The sequence below is a fragment of the Cicer arietinum genome, chromosome 8 (assembly GCF_000331145.2).
Source record: "Cicer arietinum cultivar CDC Frontier isolate Library 1 chromosome 8, Cicar.CDCFrontier_v2.0, whole genome shotgun sequence".
Lineage (NCBI taxonomy): Eukaryota > Viridiplantae > Streptophyta > Magnoliopsida > Fabales > Fabaceae > Cicer > Cicer arietinum.
Genome location: NC_021167.2, coordinates 20446558 through 20462737, shown reverse-complemented (window position 1 = coordinate 20462737; position 16180 = coordinate 20446558). Strand labels below are relative to the sequence as shown.

Sequence of the window (16180 nt, the reverse complement as noted above, 5' to 3'; positions counted from 1 at the left end):
TTCACTTTAATAATATAAATAAATAGATTATTTTATCTTAGATGATTTTAGTTCTTTTCTCTCTCTATTTTTTGTTATTGATCTTTTCATTTTATTAATAATATTTTTAGGGTGTCTAAATATTTATAGATAAATGGAAGTGTCAATACAGTTGAGATGTCAATTAATCGTGATGGTGTCTTTACACTTTCATATTTCCTTTAAAAAATGTTATTCGATCTTGACTCTCAAATTTCAAGTTTACAATACATTTGATTATGTGGCATTAAGAAACAATATAACATTCTTCAACAAAAACAACTATGGTTAATTCCTCAACTAAAATCGTTGAGCAACAATGGTGCAAGTAAATTAAAATTTAAAGTGTGTAATTAAATAAATAAATTATGTTTATGAAGAAAAAAAAAGATAGTCATTTCCATTTCATGTTGAAAATATTTAAAATTTTAACATTCTCCTAAATTTTGAAGATTACAAATAATTGTATCGTCAGTTATACAAAACTTTTATATCATTATTTATTTTTATAGTAAAAAGTAATTATATATTTTAATAAAAATTTACATATGCACGTATAAAAAGTAGATGTGGGTCACAATCTATTTATCTATTTTAAAATAAAGTGTAGGAAAAGAGCGCTCTTCAACTTTGGATATGTGAAAGGAAGTTTGTTTTGTCATTACTCATTATATTCTCCACAACCTTTTAAAGGGAATAAAAAGGCCCGCGTCAACGAAAATAATTGTTGTGCATATTATGCTTAATATTTGCTAGCCTTTTTCTTTTCTTTGTGATAAAGGTGAGGAGGAGAAACTCAACATCTTCCTCTCACTGTAAAAGTTGCACTTAACAAATCTTCATCTCACAAAACAGAAATGGCAGTGTCTTTTGGTATTGACCAGCTGCTTTCACTTTTAACAAGAGAAGTCAAACTGCTCAAAGGTGTTCACAGGGAATTTTTAGACTTTAAAGTTGAACTGGAAAGCATCCAATTCTTCCTTAAGGATGCTGATAAAAGAGTTGCAGCTGATGGAGACAACAACAATGAATGAATCAAAATAAGCCTCGTGATCTTTGATGTGAAGCTTTACACCATAAGATTGATCAGTTCATCCCAAATTTGATCACTCACTAACAAATACAAAACTGATTTCATTATAGTGAACAAACACATATTTGAGCCTCCTTTATTTACCTCTTTTTGAATTTTTATCCCCCATATTTTACAATTTTAGATTTATTAAAAGTTCATAATATTAAGATAGACGACTCACACCTACTCACTTCTCAATCTTTTAACTCTTCTCTTTCCTCTCCAAAAAAAAAACTTTTTTCTTTTCTTTCCTTTCCATCTTCAACCTCAATGCCAACTCCCACAAAAATCTTCATCCTTAAATAAACACATTCAATTTGATCGGTTCAAAATAACAAATAAAAATCCACGGTCAATCAAATCAAACACTCCTCCATATACTTTAAGTTTTTTCTTTAAAAAATACAAATCAAAGCAAACGACTGTTCAAACGTATACACAATATGTGAAAAAAAAATTCTAACAAATCAAAAATCGAATTTAGAAAACCTAAATCTAGCACAAGTAATAATCATCCATGTTGCACAAACCTATTTCCAAAAACAAAGCATTGATTGAATCAAACCATTAATTAAATTAAACAGCAAGAAAAAAGAAGTTTCTAAAAAATTGTAATAACAAATTCTGAAGATGAAGGCATTGAAGGTTATCGACGTAGTGGCTACCATGTCGATCGAATCGGCGAAGACCCTAAATGCCTGTTGATATGGCAACTGGCATTTAGTACAAACTCTGTTTGGTCCATTTCTTCAGTGTTTGGCTTGCTTAGGACACCCATCATTTTGTTTGTGAATCTTCCGCTCTCAAAATCTTCTCTTTTTAATTTTTAATTTATTAAAACTAACAAATTCATCATATCTTGTAAAGTAAGAATTTTCTATTTATGATTTCATATTTTTTACCAAATATTTAATGTACATTCAAGTTTCCATCTGATCTAAGCTCTTATTATTTTATTTTATTTTACCTTTTTACTTGAACAATTGATTTCAATTATATGCTAGTGATTGCAAAGAACACTTTGAATTTTAGAGATCATGAAAGAAAAAGAAATGATTAGGTGTGAATGGTGTATTTTAATAGACTACGAATAAATCAAACCACATATGAGTGAAAAATTATAAAATAAAAAAAAATCGCCGATGAAAATTGAATTTAGATCTTAATTAACTTTCATAATTAGTTTACTAATAATCATTTTTTGTTTATTTGATAGATCTTAGATGCACCTTAGAATTAGGGGTTTAATTTGGATTTAATTGTCAAACATCATTAATTTTTAGATTTTTATTAATCTTGACATTTATGTCTTCAGCTGAGCATATCTAGAACTACAAATATCAAATTATAAGGATCTTTGTGCCTCTGGAAAGATAAGATAAACTACTATAATTTTGTGTTTCATAAGCTTCATCAAACTTAACTTAAATCAATGTGAAACGGACTTCCCAAGCTACAGGGTCGTTGCTGTCAAAACCCAATACATCTTCTAACTAAAAGGACCATAACTCTCTCATTAGTTGCCGGACTTGAACAAAATTCGTGCCCATTTAAAGCTTATAGAGAGGGATATTTTGGGATTAAAAAAGAGGTTTTTATAATTTTTAACAGGTTCAATATCACACTCGATGAGGTAGTTTTGAAAGGAAAGAAAGCTTGCCTTCTTGCTTCATTATGAAGTTTTCTACCTTTTTGTTTGTTTTGAAATTCTAATTTCCATGAGTTCTCTCCTACTAATGGAGGGCTATGTCTTGTAGTCAATCTTTGAGTGTAGACATTATGGAGTTTCATTTACGAAATCTTGCTTTATATAGTTTGTTCATGCTAAATGTCATTTTTCTTTGTTCTTCTCTTATTGAATTCTTGATTATGATTTTATGAAATTGGTTCTTGAATGATTGTGTTAATGGCTTCATTAACTGAATTATAGGAAGAGAAAACAAATACTAGATTTTGCATTGAAGGTGTTTGATGTTATGTCTAGCTTGGTTTAACTTTGAGTTTTAAGTTTAATCTTGGTTTAATGTTTGCTTACTTCATTTATCTTGATTAATCTTCATCCTATAAGCATTTCTAATATTGAAAATTTGAATTATAGTGAGCTTATTGCTGTAATTATAAGTAATAGAGTGAAATTACACATAAATGTTTATTTATGGTTAAAGATTGAATCAAACTCAATTATTGTCGAAACTCTTGGATTGATTGTTTCTCAATTACAATTTTTAAATTTTTTTGGTTGTTATTTATGATTGTTTTATCTTTAAACTAAAACCCCTAAACATTTTAATTTCCTTATTTAATTGGTTTGAAATATCTAAGTTGATCAATTGAAAAACAATTCGGGTTGACACTTTTAGTACAAGTAGATTTTTTACTCGGTTTTAATAATTTCAGTGGGTTTGACACTCATCAACCGCATACTTTATTAACTTAAAAAGGTTAAAAATATATTTAAACAAACTTTTTTAATTAATAGTTCACGTAGGTTTTAGAAAGAGTCGGCTTACGTAGTCAAAATCAATTTTAATTGCATAATCCTAACTAAATATTGTAAAAACAAGAACAACAACAAAATTGATGCAAATCTGATGTAAATGAGAAGTAACAAAGATGACTAAAGATGAATATAAGCGTCAGTTAGAAGATGAAGATAGAAAGAGAAATTATAGTTGAAGACAAAGATAGAATAAGAAATTAAGATTTAAAAAATAATATAAATAAACAAAAACATTTTAAATATTTAATATAAGAATGTGGGTAGCAAATATGGGATGTTGATATCAAAATTGTAAAATTTATGATATGTGAACAAAATATTTACATAGAGAAATTAAAGTAAAACAAAAATGTAATTATTAGTGCTTTTACAACTATTCATAAAACCAAAAAACAAATAAATTAGAAAACGGTAATGTGCTGCTGAGAACTTCACAGCTTTCGGCAACAATGCTGTTGTCTCTCTCAGTTTCAGTTTCAAAGTTATTAACCCTAACAAGGTATGCTTTCTCTCTTTCTTCCATTCCCAATTTTCTTCCAATTTCTTCTTCAAACACTTTCCTTCTTTCATTCTCTTCTCATTCTCGTTTCAATTCCAACGAATTTGATGTTAATCATGCTGTTTCCTCATTCCATCACATGCTCTCTATTAATCCTACACCATCCATTGTTGAATTCAACACAATTTTAACTTCTTTTGTTAAGATGAAGCATTATCCCACTGCTATTTCTCTTTCTCACCTATTGGAATTCAATGGAATTATGCCTGATATTTTTACTTTTAATATCTGGATTAATTGTTACTGCCACTTAGGTCAAATGAATTTTTCATTTTCTATATTGGGAAAGATTCTCAAGATGGGATTTCAGGAAGATACCATAACCTTGAATACTCTTATGAAAGGTCTTTGTCTTAACAATAAGATTCGGGAAGCTCTGCACTTTCATGATCATGTGGTGGCAAAGGGATTTCAGTTGGATCAAGTTAGTTATGGGATCTTGATCAATGGGTTGTGTAAAATGGGGGAAACAAGACCCGCGCTGCAATTGCTGAGACGAATTGATGGGAAATTGGCCAATGCTGATGTGGTAATGTTTAGCATAATCATTGATAGTTTTTGTAAAGATAAATCTATAAACGATGCCTACGAGTTGTATGTTGAGATGATTGCAAAGAGAATTTCTCCTAGTGTTATCACTTTCAATAATCTAATATATGGATTTTGTATTGTTAGTCAATTGAAAGAAGCATTTGGTTTGTTTCATGAAATGGTATTGAAAAACATCAACCCAAATGTTTATACTTTTACTATATTGGTTGATTCCTTATGCAAGGAAGGAAAGGTCAAAGAAGTTGTGAATGTGTTGGCTATAATGATAAAAGATGGTGTAAAACCGAACGCTGTAATGTATGGTGCTTTGATGAATGGGTATTGCTTAGTTAATCAAGTGAACAAGGCCATAAAAATAGTCAACACTATGGTGCACAAGGGAGTGGTGCCGAGTGTTCGGTGCTACAATATCGTTATTAATGGATTGTGCAAGAATAAAATGGTGGACGAAGCCATGAACTTGTTTAAAGAAATGCATAACAAGATGATTGTTCCTGATGTAGTAACTTATAGTACCCTTATTGATGGTTTGTGTAAATCGGGGAAAGTCTCTTATGCTTGGGAACTTGTTGATGAGATGCATCGTATAGGTCTGCAGGTTGATGTAATCACTTTTAATTCTCTATTACATGCTTTGTGCAAAAAGACTCATCTTGACCAGGCAATTGCATTGGTTAAGAAAATGAAAGACCAAGGTATTCAGCCAAATATGTCCACATACAATATATTGATTGATGGACTATGCAAAGGTGGAAGGCTTAAGAATGCACAAGTGGTGTTTCATGATCTTTTGACTAAAGGCTACCAACTAACTGTCTGGACATATAATATTATGATAAATGGGTTTTGTAAGGATTGCTTGTTTGACGAAGCACTTGCTTTGTTATCAAGAATGGAAGACAATGGTTGTATTCCTGATGTTGTAAGTTATGAAACAATTATTTATGCCCTCTTTGACCAAGATGAAAGAGATAAGGCAGAAAAACTTCTACATCAAATGATTTCTAGAGGTCTATTGAAAAAGCAAAACTAGGTAAGATGCTTTCTTGTTACATAGGATTGGTATGAATGGGATTGTGAATAGGTAATACTATAAAATTTGAACTCAATTTGCTACATCCATTTGTTCTTAGCAAATTAGATATGTCAAGGAAAATGCACTTTTTTGTTTATAGGGTTTTTTACAATGTGAAATTAGTTAAGAGTTAAAGACTACACCCACACATCTCTTTAAGATTGAACTAAACGATTCCAAAATATTTATGGTTCTAGCTAATGCTTACGGGAATTATGTGCGTCTAGCATACATGCTTTAACATTACTTGTCTTGTAATATTTCTGCAACAGGATTATGATAGAAACAATAGTCTAACAGATTACTTAGTGATTTACATTACTTGCCTTTGAATTGCAGCTTGTTGCTCAAGAAGCATAATTTGAGAAGAATAAGAAGGTTTTTCTATGTGATGCATTGTCTGTTCACTCAGCCTCCAGTCACTGTCACTATTAAGCTTTATGGTGACTTGTCTATTTGCATTGTGAATTATATTTTTGTTATCTGCTAAAAACCTTGTTTTTGTAAATGCAATTACTTAATTTTTTAAATGTGATTTAGGAGTTATAACATGATTTTTAAAGCTCCATATTGGGAAAAAAGACCTTGAAGCTCCATATAATCAAGACAGTGGTGCTGGTTTGTGTGGTCAAGAAGTCCCTGAGTTATGTAATGAAATTGTTAATTTTATTGATTTTCTCTTGCCTCTTTTTATTTGCAATCTAAAGCCATGAGGATACAAATTAATTTTTAAGTTAATGAGAATGTATTTGATGTGAGGCTTAAAGTTTAACTATGTTGTCTAATTGATGTATAGGAGGAGTAATGCCTCCACTGCCGCACATCATCAGTCACCCTTTGTTGAGTTCTTCAGGTACTCAACAAATGCAACTCAGAGTAGCACGTGAAAGGATATTGTTGGAATATTATAAAATATCTTATAATATCTCGTAGAATCAATTTGTAATTTTAGTATATTTTAGATTAATTTTAGGATTAGTTTCTATATTTTAGTATGTTAATCCAAACAAGCAATTTAACCTTCTATTCTCTGTGAATACTTGCTCTGTTTTTGTATCTTTAAATAGAAAAAGGCTCGACGGGAAAACAAATTCTCATTCCTTAATTTTTTGTTGGTTTGGTTGAGAAAGACTAGTCTCTCTAATTCCAGGAGGTTGTGTTAGTTTTCTTACAGTTATTGGCTAATTTTACAGAGAGATTGTTATTCACAATATCAATTTTGTTCATTATTCTTAGCCTATTGCATTACTGTATATACCAGATTTTACAGATACTTAGTTTGTGATATGAAACAAAGACAGTAGGACTCGATTTGTTGAAAGTTTATTCAAATTTTGAGATTTGAAGTTGAAGTTACTTTGTTACATATTGATGGCTCCAACGTGTATGAAGAAAAAAAGGTATTCTTTTTACAAATTAATTTTATTATTTTCCACGAAGGATGGTGTGCAGTAATGCATTAGCCATTAAGTTTTACAAGATTATATACATTTAATAGAAGAGAGATGGGAATGTAGTTTTTGAGAGTTTGTAAACTAATATGATTTTGGAAAACACGTTTTATGGAATGAATAGTTTGGTTTAGGACCACTTGAAATTTGGCTAAGATTTTCCTGACGTGTATTAAGTGTTGTCGGAATAGTTGTAATAAGCACATTTGGATTGTTTGATCATGATCAGATGGATTAAATTTAAGACAAATTTTTATTTTTATTTAATATAAAATACCGAGATTGAAATTTGAACTATCCTATCTTAATCGGACGGTCTCGAAGTTGTCAAAGGCTTGAATGCATCAGCTTGTGACTTCGCACAAGTTGTGTTTGCATGACTCACAATTTTGGTCCCTCTATTTTACCACAAAAAACTACCCATCAATATCTACAACATTCTCCACTAGTGTCTCTCCAACATTTAAGTCTAGTTTCTCAAATTTTAAATTGAAGTTGGACATTTTATCACAATTTTATTTAAAAAATTGATTATGACATTTTGTATCTTATCTAAGTAAATGATGACAAGGAGCAAACGCTTTTATTTACATTAATTATATTTCTCAATTTTAAATTAAATTCATTGGGTCAATGATTTAACCCCACATGTTTATGCCACTTTCTTGATAGCAAGAAGTCCACAAGGTGAGGTTTGACGGTTGATCAAAGACGATAGACAAATCCCATGGTTGTTGAAATTGCGCCTTTGCCTCGAATTTAGTAATGATAATCTAATTTTTCTCTTATCATTTTTTCAAAATATGACTTAATTAAACAATAAAACAGTTTGCCATGAGATAAGGGCCATTAATTGTTCTTTTTGAAGCAACATATCCTAGATGATACTACTACCTTGCACCCCCACAGCTATATCTGCCACCTCCTCAAGACATTTAAAACGACAATTTTATCATTCTAACCATTTATAATAAGTTTCAAAATTGATAGTTTTAGAAGTTTCAAATTTTCGTAACTTTAGGAAGTTTCAAATTTTCGTAACTTTAAGAAGTTTCAAATTTTCCAAATAAGGATTACATTTCAAAAATTTGAAAAGTTTCGAAAGTTTTCAAATCTGGAAAGTTTTGAAAGGTTCTAAATCTGAAAAGTTTTGAAAGTTTCTAAATCTGGAAAGTTTCAAAAGTTTCTAAATATGGAAAGTTTCGAAATTTTTCTATTTCGAAAGTTTAGAAAATTATGAAGTTTTCTATTTTGGAAGTTTCCAATTGTTCAAAAGTTTCAAGATTTCTGGAAATTAACATTTTTGAAAGTTTCAAGATTTCTGGAAATTGACATTTCAAAACTTTCGAATATTCTAGAAATTTTATGTTTCGAAACTTTGAAATTTTCGTATGCCACTTACTTTTGATTTCGAAGATTTTGAAACTTTCAAAGGTTAATGTAATTTTTCTAAAGTTTCGAAAGAGGGGTGAAAAATGAGTAGTTAAAAAAGTTGAAAGTTTTGATAGATGGTTAAAAGGGCAAAATTGTATTTTCAGATTGATTGAGGGGATGGCAGGTTTAGGTGTAGGGTGCAGGGTAGAATCTTGCATATCCTATTATAGTTATAGCTATTTGAAGAGTAAGCAAACACATGTTGGCCCAACATTATTGTAAGCTTAAAATTAAATTTTGTAATTAAATATTAGATCAACTATCGATTGTTTGAGTAAATTTAAAAGTAAATTTGTACTTAAATCTTAGGTCATCTATCGATATTGTTAAATTACACTTCTTGTTCTGAGTTCAAATCAAAACTTTAATAAAAAATAGTAGGTTTAAATATGTTTTTGGTTCTTGTAAATATAACAAACAATTTTTAGTTTTAGTCTCTATAAAATTTTTTATTATAAAAAATGAACGTTACAAAAAGTAAAGCTTTTAGTTTTAGTCCCTGTAATATCCAAAAACTTTATTTTTGGTACTTAACTTTAAAATGAACGTTATAAACTAGTAAACAGACAAATAGAGGAAAACATGAACTAATCGTAACACTCCAATAGAAATATTAATTCAAATATTAGAATAATTTGTATATTTATTTTTATTTGTTATTTAAATATTTCAGGGATGAAATCCAAGCAAATATTTTTCATGGACTAAAAATAAATACTGTTATATTTACAATGACAAAAAATACATTTAAATATTTTGTCTACGTTCCCCTTTGTCACTTAATGTTTTTGTAACATTTGTTTGACGTTAAGAAAAAAAATAAATTTTGCTGATATTACAGGGTGAAATCCAAACAAAAAATTTTACATAGGCTAAAATAAAAAACTGTTATAGTTACAAGAACTAAAAATATATTTAAACCAAAATAAAAATAATTTATATACTTATTTCTAATAAAAGAAGTATACAAATTTTTTTTTGTAACATGTTAAAGAAAAAATAAAGTTTTTGGATATTACAGATATGAAATTCAAATAAATATTTTTAAGAGACATAAACTTGAAAACGGTTATATTTACATGAGCCAAAAACATATTTAAACTTTTGATCCACGTACCCCTTTGTCAATTAACGTTTTTTTTTTGTAAAGTCCACTTAACGTTAAAGATAAAAAATAAATTTTTCTAATATTTCACAGATGAAATCCACACAAATTTTTTATATAAACTGAAACTAAAAAATATTATATTTACAAAGACCAAAAACATATTTAAAACAAAGAAAAAAAATCAAAGTTTGTTACAAAAGAAAAAGGCGGAATATGTGTAACAAAAATAACAAAATTTTGTTTGTTGAGGTATGAAAAAGAGCCCCAAATATGAAAAACGAGGAGAGTCACACATTAAAAAGTAATAAGCACATAGCAGAGACTAGAGGACATGAGGAAGAATAGGAACAATAATTTTAAAGCTCCATATTGGGAAAAAAGACCTTGAAGCTCCATATAATTAAGATAGTGGTGCTGGTTTGTGTGGTCAAGAAGTCCCTGAGGTATGTAATGAAATTGTTAATTTTATTGATCTTCTCTTGCCTCTTTTTATTTGCAATCTAAAGCCATGAGGATACAAATTAATTTTTAAGTTAATGATAATGTATTTGATGTGAGACTTAAAGTTTAACTATGTTGTCTAATTAATGTGTAGGAGGAAAGTGTAGGAAAATGTAATGCCTCCACTGCCGCACATCATCAGTCACCCGTTGCTGAGTTCTTCAGGTACTCAACAAATGCAACTCAGAGTAGCACGTGAAAGGATATTGTTGGAATATTATAAAATATCTTATAATATCTCGTAGAATCAATTTGTAATTTTAGTATATTTTAGATTAATTTTAGGATTAGTTTCTATATTACTTGGTTATTATCTCTCATGAGTCTTGTATCCCTCCCTATAAATAGCGATTACTTTTAGTTTTTGTATCAAGTTGGTTAACATGGTGATACTAATTAGCAATAACAATTGAAATGAATAGCAAGATGGATATAAATATTCATAGTATCATTTTTTATTTTTTTATTTAAACTCTAAAATTCTCATAATTAATTTAATCTGTTTGCAAATTTGACTTAATTTAATCCCTCCCTACACAGACGAGTAACATGAGCTACGCATGCTCCAGCTCCATGCGCCCTGTAAGGAAAAGCTGCATGGAGAAGGGGCAACCAGCTTCATGCGCTGTAATACTCGTAGGACAAGTGGTGTGGATCTTAGAGATTTATCTTAATGGGCTTGGACTTCCAAAGAAGGGCCCATTAGGTCAAGAAGTGAGGGCTATAAAAGGAGACACTTAGGGGGAAAAAGGGGCAGATTTATTCTATCTTAAACAATGTATTTTTACCATTGCTATTTTAGAGTATTCTTGGAGCTCCTTCTAGGTAGCTCCATAGGATAGCTCACCCGTTGTACTTATGTATACATACGTGAACATGGCTCAATAGCAAAGTGAAGGGATTCCCGTAGTCCATTAATCATCGGATACAAATCCAAGGGTTTGCCTCAGTTTCATTTAAGGACATATTTTATCACAAGTCTATGTTGAGGGATAAAGTTGCCACACCAAATGTGTTTGGAGTCTGATTTGGTAAGGGGTAGGATGTTGGGAGGCAGTGCATGAAAATGTTGGGAGATGATAGTTGCTGCTGTGTCAAAACAAAAACGCAGGATATTTTTGCCGGTTGTATAATTTGTACAGGCTGGTTGCTGATTGCATGATAAAAAACTCTGCAGGCAAGAAGGCAATAATTTAAAGGTATAACAGAAATTCTGGTTTCAATTTTGGCAAGTCTTTGTTTGTTTTAATTTGAAGAAATGCAACGTTATTTCAAATCATATGTGAATACATAATTATGTGTATATATGTTTCTCTTGATATTGAACTTAATTGTAGAGGCTAATTTGAGAAACATTTAAAGACTGATGCTGAAGAAATGAAAAATAGTGCAAGTGAAACTAAATATTGATGATTTCGTTATTAGTTACTTGAATATGTATGACTTGTTTTAAAAGTTAAATAATTATGATTTGGTTAATTTATTTTATTTGAAATTAGAACAACAATAATAAAATTAAAGATATAATCTAGGAGAGGTAAGACACTTCATATTTAGTGCTATGTTATGCCTTGAGAGAAGAGAAACCAAAGAGGTAATTTTCGTTAGCTCGTATGTGATTATTTGAGTCATAAAACTGTTGACTTTAGATTATTAATTGTGATTTAACTTTGAATTGCAGTCTCCCTATTGATGGCTTGGAAGTAATGAAGATTTAGCTGTCAACTCAACTCATCATCAGGACAATGTATTGTCCAAAATGTGGCACTAAGGTTATTTTTATATAAATTACAAATAATGTAACATAATGTAGAGATTTATCTTTTTGTTATTTTGATTCAATTTCTAAATATTCACAGCTAGGAGATTTTTTTTTGCTTCAAGTGAAGCTAGGAAAGATGATGTTGTAAGTTTTGGTGAAAAGTGATTAATAGGTTTAGTTAGAATATCTTATTTCAATGTCTTATTACTAAAAGTGTTGGTCTTAATGTTGATTCAAATGTACTATTGTGTTGCACATGGATTGTGTAAAGCATACTTGTTTGTTTGTTATGTAATTTTTAGATTCAATAACTTGATGAATTCACCGGTAATGTTTCACTCCCAAAAAGTTAATAGAGAAATGATGTTTCATGCTGTGATAGCAAAATCTATAGTTGTTATTTTCAAGTTTTTAGGAGAGTTGACGTGATTTTAAGTGAAAATTTCAGTTCTTAATAGATATTTTGTTCATTAATTTTGCATTTTTCAAGATAAATTTGTTTATATTTAAATGTTTTTAAATTCAAGATTACATTAATTACTACACATGTCTATTTTACCCGTTACACCAATGAAAAGAGAGTAATTAATTGAGTGTATTTATATAAAGTAAAGATATATATTTACATTAATTACTACACATGTCTACTTTAAAGAAAGTGTATATATACAAAACATTAATTACTTAAAAATTGAAATTCATGATTGTGTTAACATGTATCTAAACATAATAAGCTTGTGGCTTATGTGTATTAGTAGTTTCAATTTTAATAATATACACGCAATGTATAGCTAGATAGTATCAATATGAGTGCGGTGCCTCTAAATTTAGCTGTCGTGTCTCTCTTTCCTTTCTTTCTCATTCAATCAATAGAGGTGCTTTTGAGCCATTATTTTGTCCTTTTTAACCAAATAAATAATTTTCATATATAGATTTAGTTTTCTTTTGTATTTTTTATGTGAATTCTTCGTCTAAATACAATATGATTTTGTTTCATCTTATTGCAGCGTTGTTTGATCTTTCATCTTGTTGCAGTGTTCTTTTGGTTCAGATTGACATACTAATTTTGATTTATTATAGATCTACTTATGAAGCCTCCTTACATGATTGTTTACGATTTGTCGACTATGTAAATTTTTTTATTGATAATCCATACAAATTAACCTCTCTTGTAATTTGTTTATTTTTTTTGTGCTTTATCTTATTGCATTGTCTTGGACGTTTTATATAATGAGTCAGAATATCTCTCATACTTTACATTTAATTTTTTTTTCTTTGCCATTAAAAAAGAAGAAGTGGCTGGATAACACTTTTTAAAACCATTTTAGATTTTCATGTTGAATATGGGTTTATTAGTCTGTTTGGATGAAGATAAATAAAAATTCTTTTGTGAAAGTAATACAAATCTTAAAATCTTTCATATTTTGAGGTATAAAATAATAAAGATATCACCTCATCACTCTAAATATTCTATATATAAAAAAATTAATTATTAAATGTTGCATCAAATTAATATTTAGTTGCCACAAAACTAAGTGAAAGTGATCTGTGCAGGTTCGAAATCTCACGGCAATCTTGCAATCCTAATCATTAAAAACAAATCATTAATAATATTTGAGTAAAAGAAACGCATTTTATAACTTACAACTGATCATTTTTTTAAGAATTGTGTACCACTCAAATAAGACAATTAAAATGAGACGGATAATTATTAGTATTCACAAACCATTTGGAAAATAAACACGCTAGAAGAAAAAAAATAAGAATTACAATTTTTTTTTAAATTAGGGGAAATTATATTTACCTCCCATGAGTTCACCTTAAATGATGCAAAAACACCCACCCCTATATTCTCTAAAAAAAACTGCATCAAATATTTTTTTGTTATACTTACATCTATTCATATTATTTACTATATGACACAATTATCGTTTTCACTTTAATTTGTAAAAGTATGACTATACATCTTATATTTGCAATATTGAAAGGTATGGTTATATCTTAGTAGCCTAATCAGAGTGCGTATTCTAGTATGTTTTCGATAAATGACTGATAAAATTGAAAGAGTGATAGAAAACAAATGTTATGCACAATTTTTGTAGCGAGTACAAGGGAGGTGGATGTTTTTTTTACTAAAAGAGATATTAGTGTCATTTAAGGTGACCTTAAGAGAGGTAAATGCAATTTTTATTTTAAAATAAAATTCAAAAACACACTCAAACAATGAAAACGAGTAGCACATTTATAGGATATATGTGATCTAAATGGTGCAAAAGAAATTAAGGTTTTAACAAATAATGTTCTCTAGCGGTAAAGTATCCAATTCATTTCCTAAAAGTATGGTGGAAACAATTGAACGTCCAAAGTCGATGCTTGATCATCAGCCATTTCAAATCATGTCTGATCCAAAGGGAAGAGAGTGAGTTAGAACATAAGTAACACTTCTTTGAAGAAGCGAGGCAAATTACAAAAGGTAAAATGGACATAAGATGATGAAGAAGAGTAATGATGATTACTTAGGTTTGACACGTGTCATGCGAAAGTTATTGATAGGACACCTCAATAAGGGAACCGTAGACACACACTCATTAATGAAACGACCCTTCATAATATGAGGTCAGGAAATTAATGGATAAATCCAAGTAAGAAATTCCTTTTTGAGTAAGATACATAAACTCTCAGACACACGCTTGTTAATGAAATAACCCTTCATAATTTGAGGTCGAGAAAGTAACGGATAAACCCAAGTTTTGAAATCCTCTATGAGTAAGATACCCTAATTCTCATACATACGCTCATTAATGAAACAACCCTTCATAATCCGAAGTCGGGAAAGTAACAGGTAAACCGAAGTCCGAAATTCCTCTGTGAGTAAGATATCCAAACGCTTAGAAAAATCATGATCCATAGTTAGAATAACATCAAACTGATTGATATTCCAATGTTAGTTCAATATAAGCAAGCAACAACTAGTAGATCCAAAGTTCTTCAAAACAAAGACAACTCCAGATTATATAAAGGCAAAATTTGTACTCAAAGTCAACCATCGACTTCGTCACATGATCTACTTGGGGGATAATTGGTATGGACAAGACTCACACTTACATAATCCAAGCCAATATGGAGACCAGTGAATTCGGATTGACCTGACCCAATTGGATAGCATCACATAACCTTCTCAAAACTAGGACAAATCACCTACAATGATGGAATATGAGGTGATGGTCTATTGTAACTAACTTGGACCTTATTTCACGACCACTAGATGGGCAAGGAGACACTACAACATTGAGTTGTGGCAACAATAAAAAAGTGTTGCGTAAGTTGATTTCTATCACTTCTCTGTCATTGTATAAGATGACTTTTATACATAATTTTCTTCCATGTATTTTCAAGCCATGAGTTGGTCCCCTTGTTTTTTTCTTAGTTGTCCCTATTTTGACATTAAACTTATATAAGATAAGACATATTCTTCCTCTTCACTTCCTTTATCGTTTCCCAACTCTTCTTCATTATCAAGTTCATTATTTTCCTTAAGAAAATCTTCAATTACCATTGATTTGTACAAGGTCATTCTTTTGGTTTTCTCTGTTGCACTTTATTGACTTGCCATTACCTTGTCATCTTCATTGTCCACCCTTTTTTTTGGCCTTTTGTTTTGTTCTTGAAATGTTATTTTCTCCTGATGTCTTGCTCATTGGTTACTGAACTTCTTCATTTTCCACACTTTTTTTTTTTGGCTTTTTGATTATGCATAGGTGATTTTCTTTTATTCATAATGGGACCTTTTGGATCTTGGTTTTGTCTTGATCCTTGATTGTTAGTCATTTATGCTTCATTTGAAACTTTCTTGACATTGTCAAACTTCTTTTTTCTTGAACAAAGATCCCTATTTGAAGATATATTTGTTTGACTAGTTGTTGTAAAATTTGATAACTTGAATTATGTTTGAGGTGCAATATAAATTGAAGGATGTTTTGCTCCTTGAATTTGCTTATCTAACCCTGTAACCTTGGAACTGAATATTTAATTAACTGATGGACTGTTTTGCTTGCTAATAGGTTCTTTAGTTCCAACTATATCTTCATTAGTTACTCCAATGTCTCTCATTATCTTTTCACGCTTGATTTTGAATCTCCTTAGTA

The 16180-nt window shown here is 29.8% G+C and overlaps 1 protein-coding gene and 1 long non-coding RNA gene across 5 annotated transcripts; both read left to right on the top strand.

Annotated features, from left to right (window-relative positions):
* The first annotated feature begins 3979 nt into the window (after nucleotides 1-3979).
* LOC101512923 (uncharacterized) lies at nucleotides 3980-7050 on the top strand. Of its 4 annotated transcripts, none has more exons than XM_027330373.2 (4): nucleotides 3982-5737; nucleotides 6119-6222; nucleotides 6320-6427; nucleotides 6576-7050. In XM_027330373.2, the coding sequence occupies exon 1, from the start codon at nucleotides 4043-4045 to the stop codon at nucleotides 5735-5737; it is 1695 nt and encodes a 564-aa protein (XP_027186174.1). In that variant the 5' UTR covers nucleotides 3982-4042; the 3' UTR covers nucleotides 6119-6222; nucleotides 6320-6427; nucleotides 6576-7050. The 4 variants fall into 4 exon arrangements, with proteins under 4 accessions (XP_012575182.1, XP_027186174.1, XP_012575181.1 ...); XM_027330374.2 differs by having other exon boundaries at nucleotides 4000-4092; nucleotides 4407-5737; nucleotides 6320-7050; XM_012719728.3 differs by having other exon boundaries at nucleotides 3980-5788; nucleotides 6320-7050.
* Nucleotides 7051-10134: 3084 nt separating this feature from the next.
* On the top strand, nucleotides 10135-12406 carry LOC101512702 (uncharacterized). The gene is made up of 4 exons (XR_190383.4): nucleotides 10135-10215; nucleotides 10368-10438; nucleotides 10814-11472; nucleotides 11955-12406. It is a non-coding gene; the product is annotated as an uncharacterized lncRNA (long non-coding RNA).
* Nucleotides 12407-16180: the final 3774 nt, after the last annotated feature.

What these genes read in the sequence shown, in the direction of transcription:
- LOC101512923 (XM_012719728.3), top strand. Translation starts at nt 4,043, where the DNA reads ATGCTGTTGTCTCTCTCAGTTTCAGTTTCAAAGTTATTAACCCTAACA.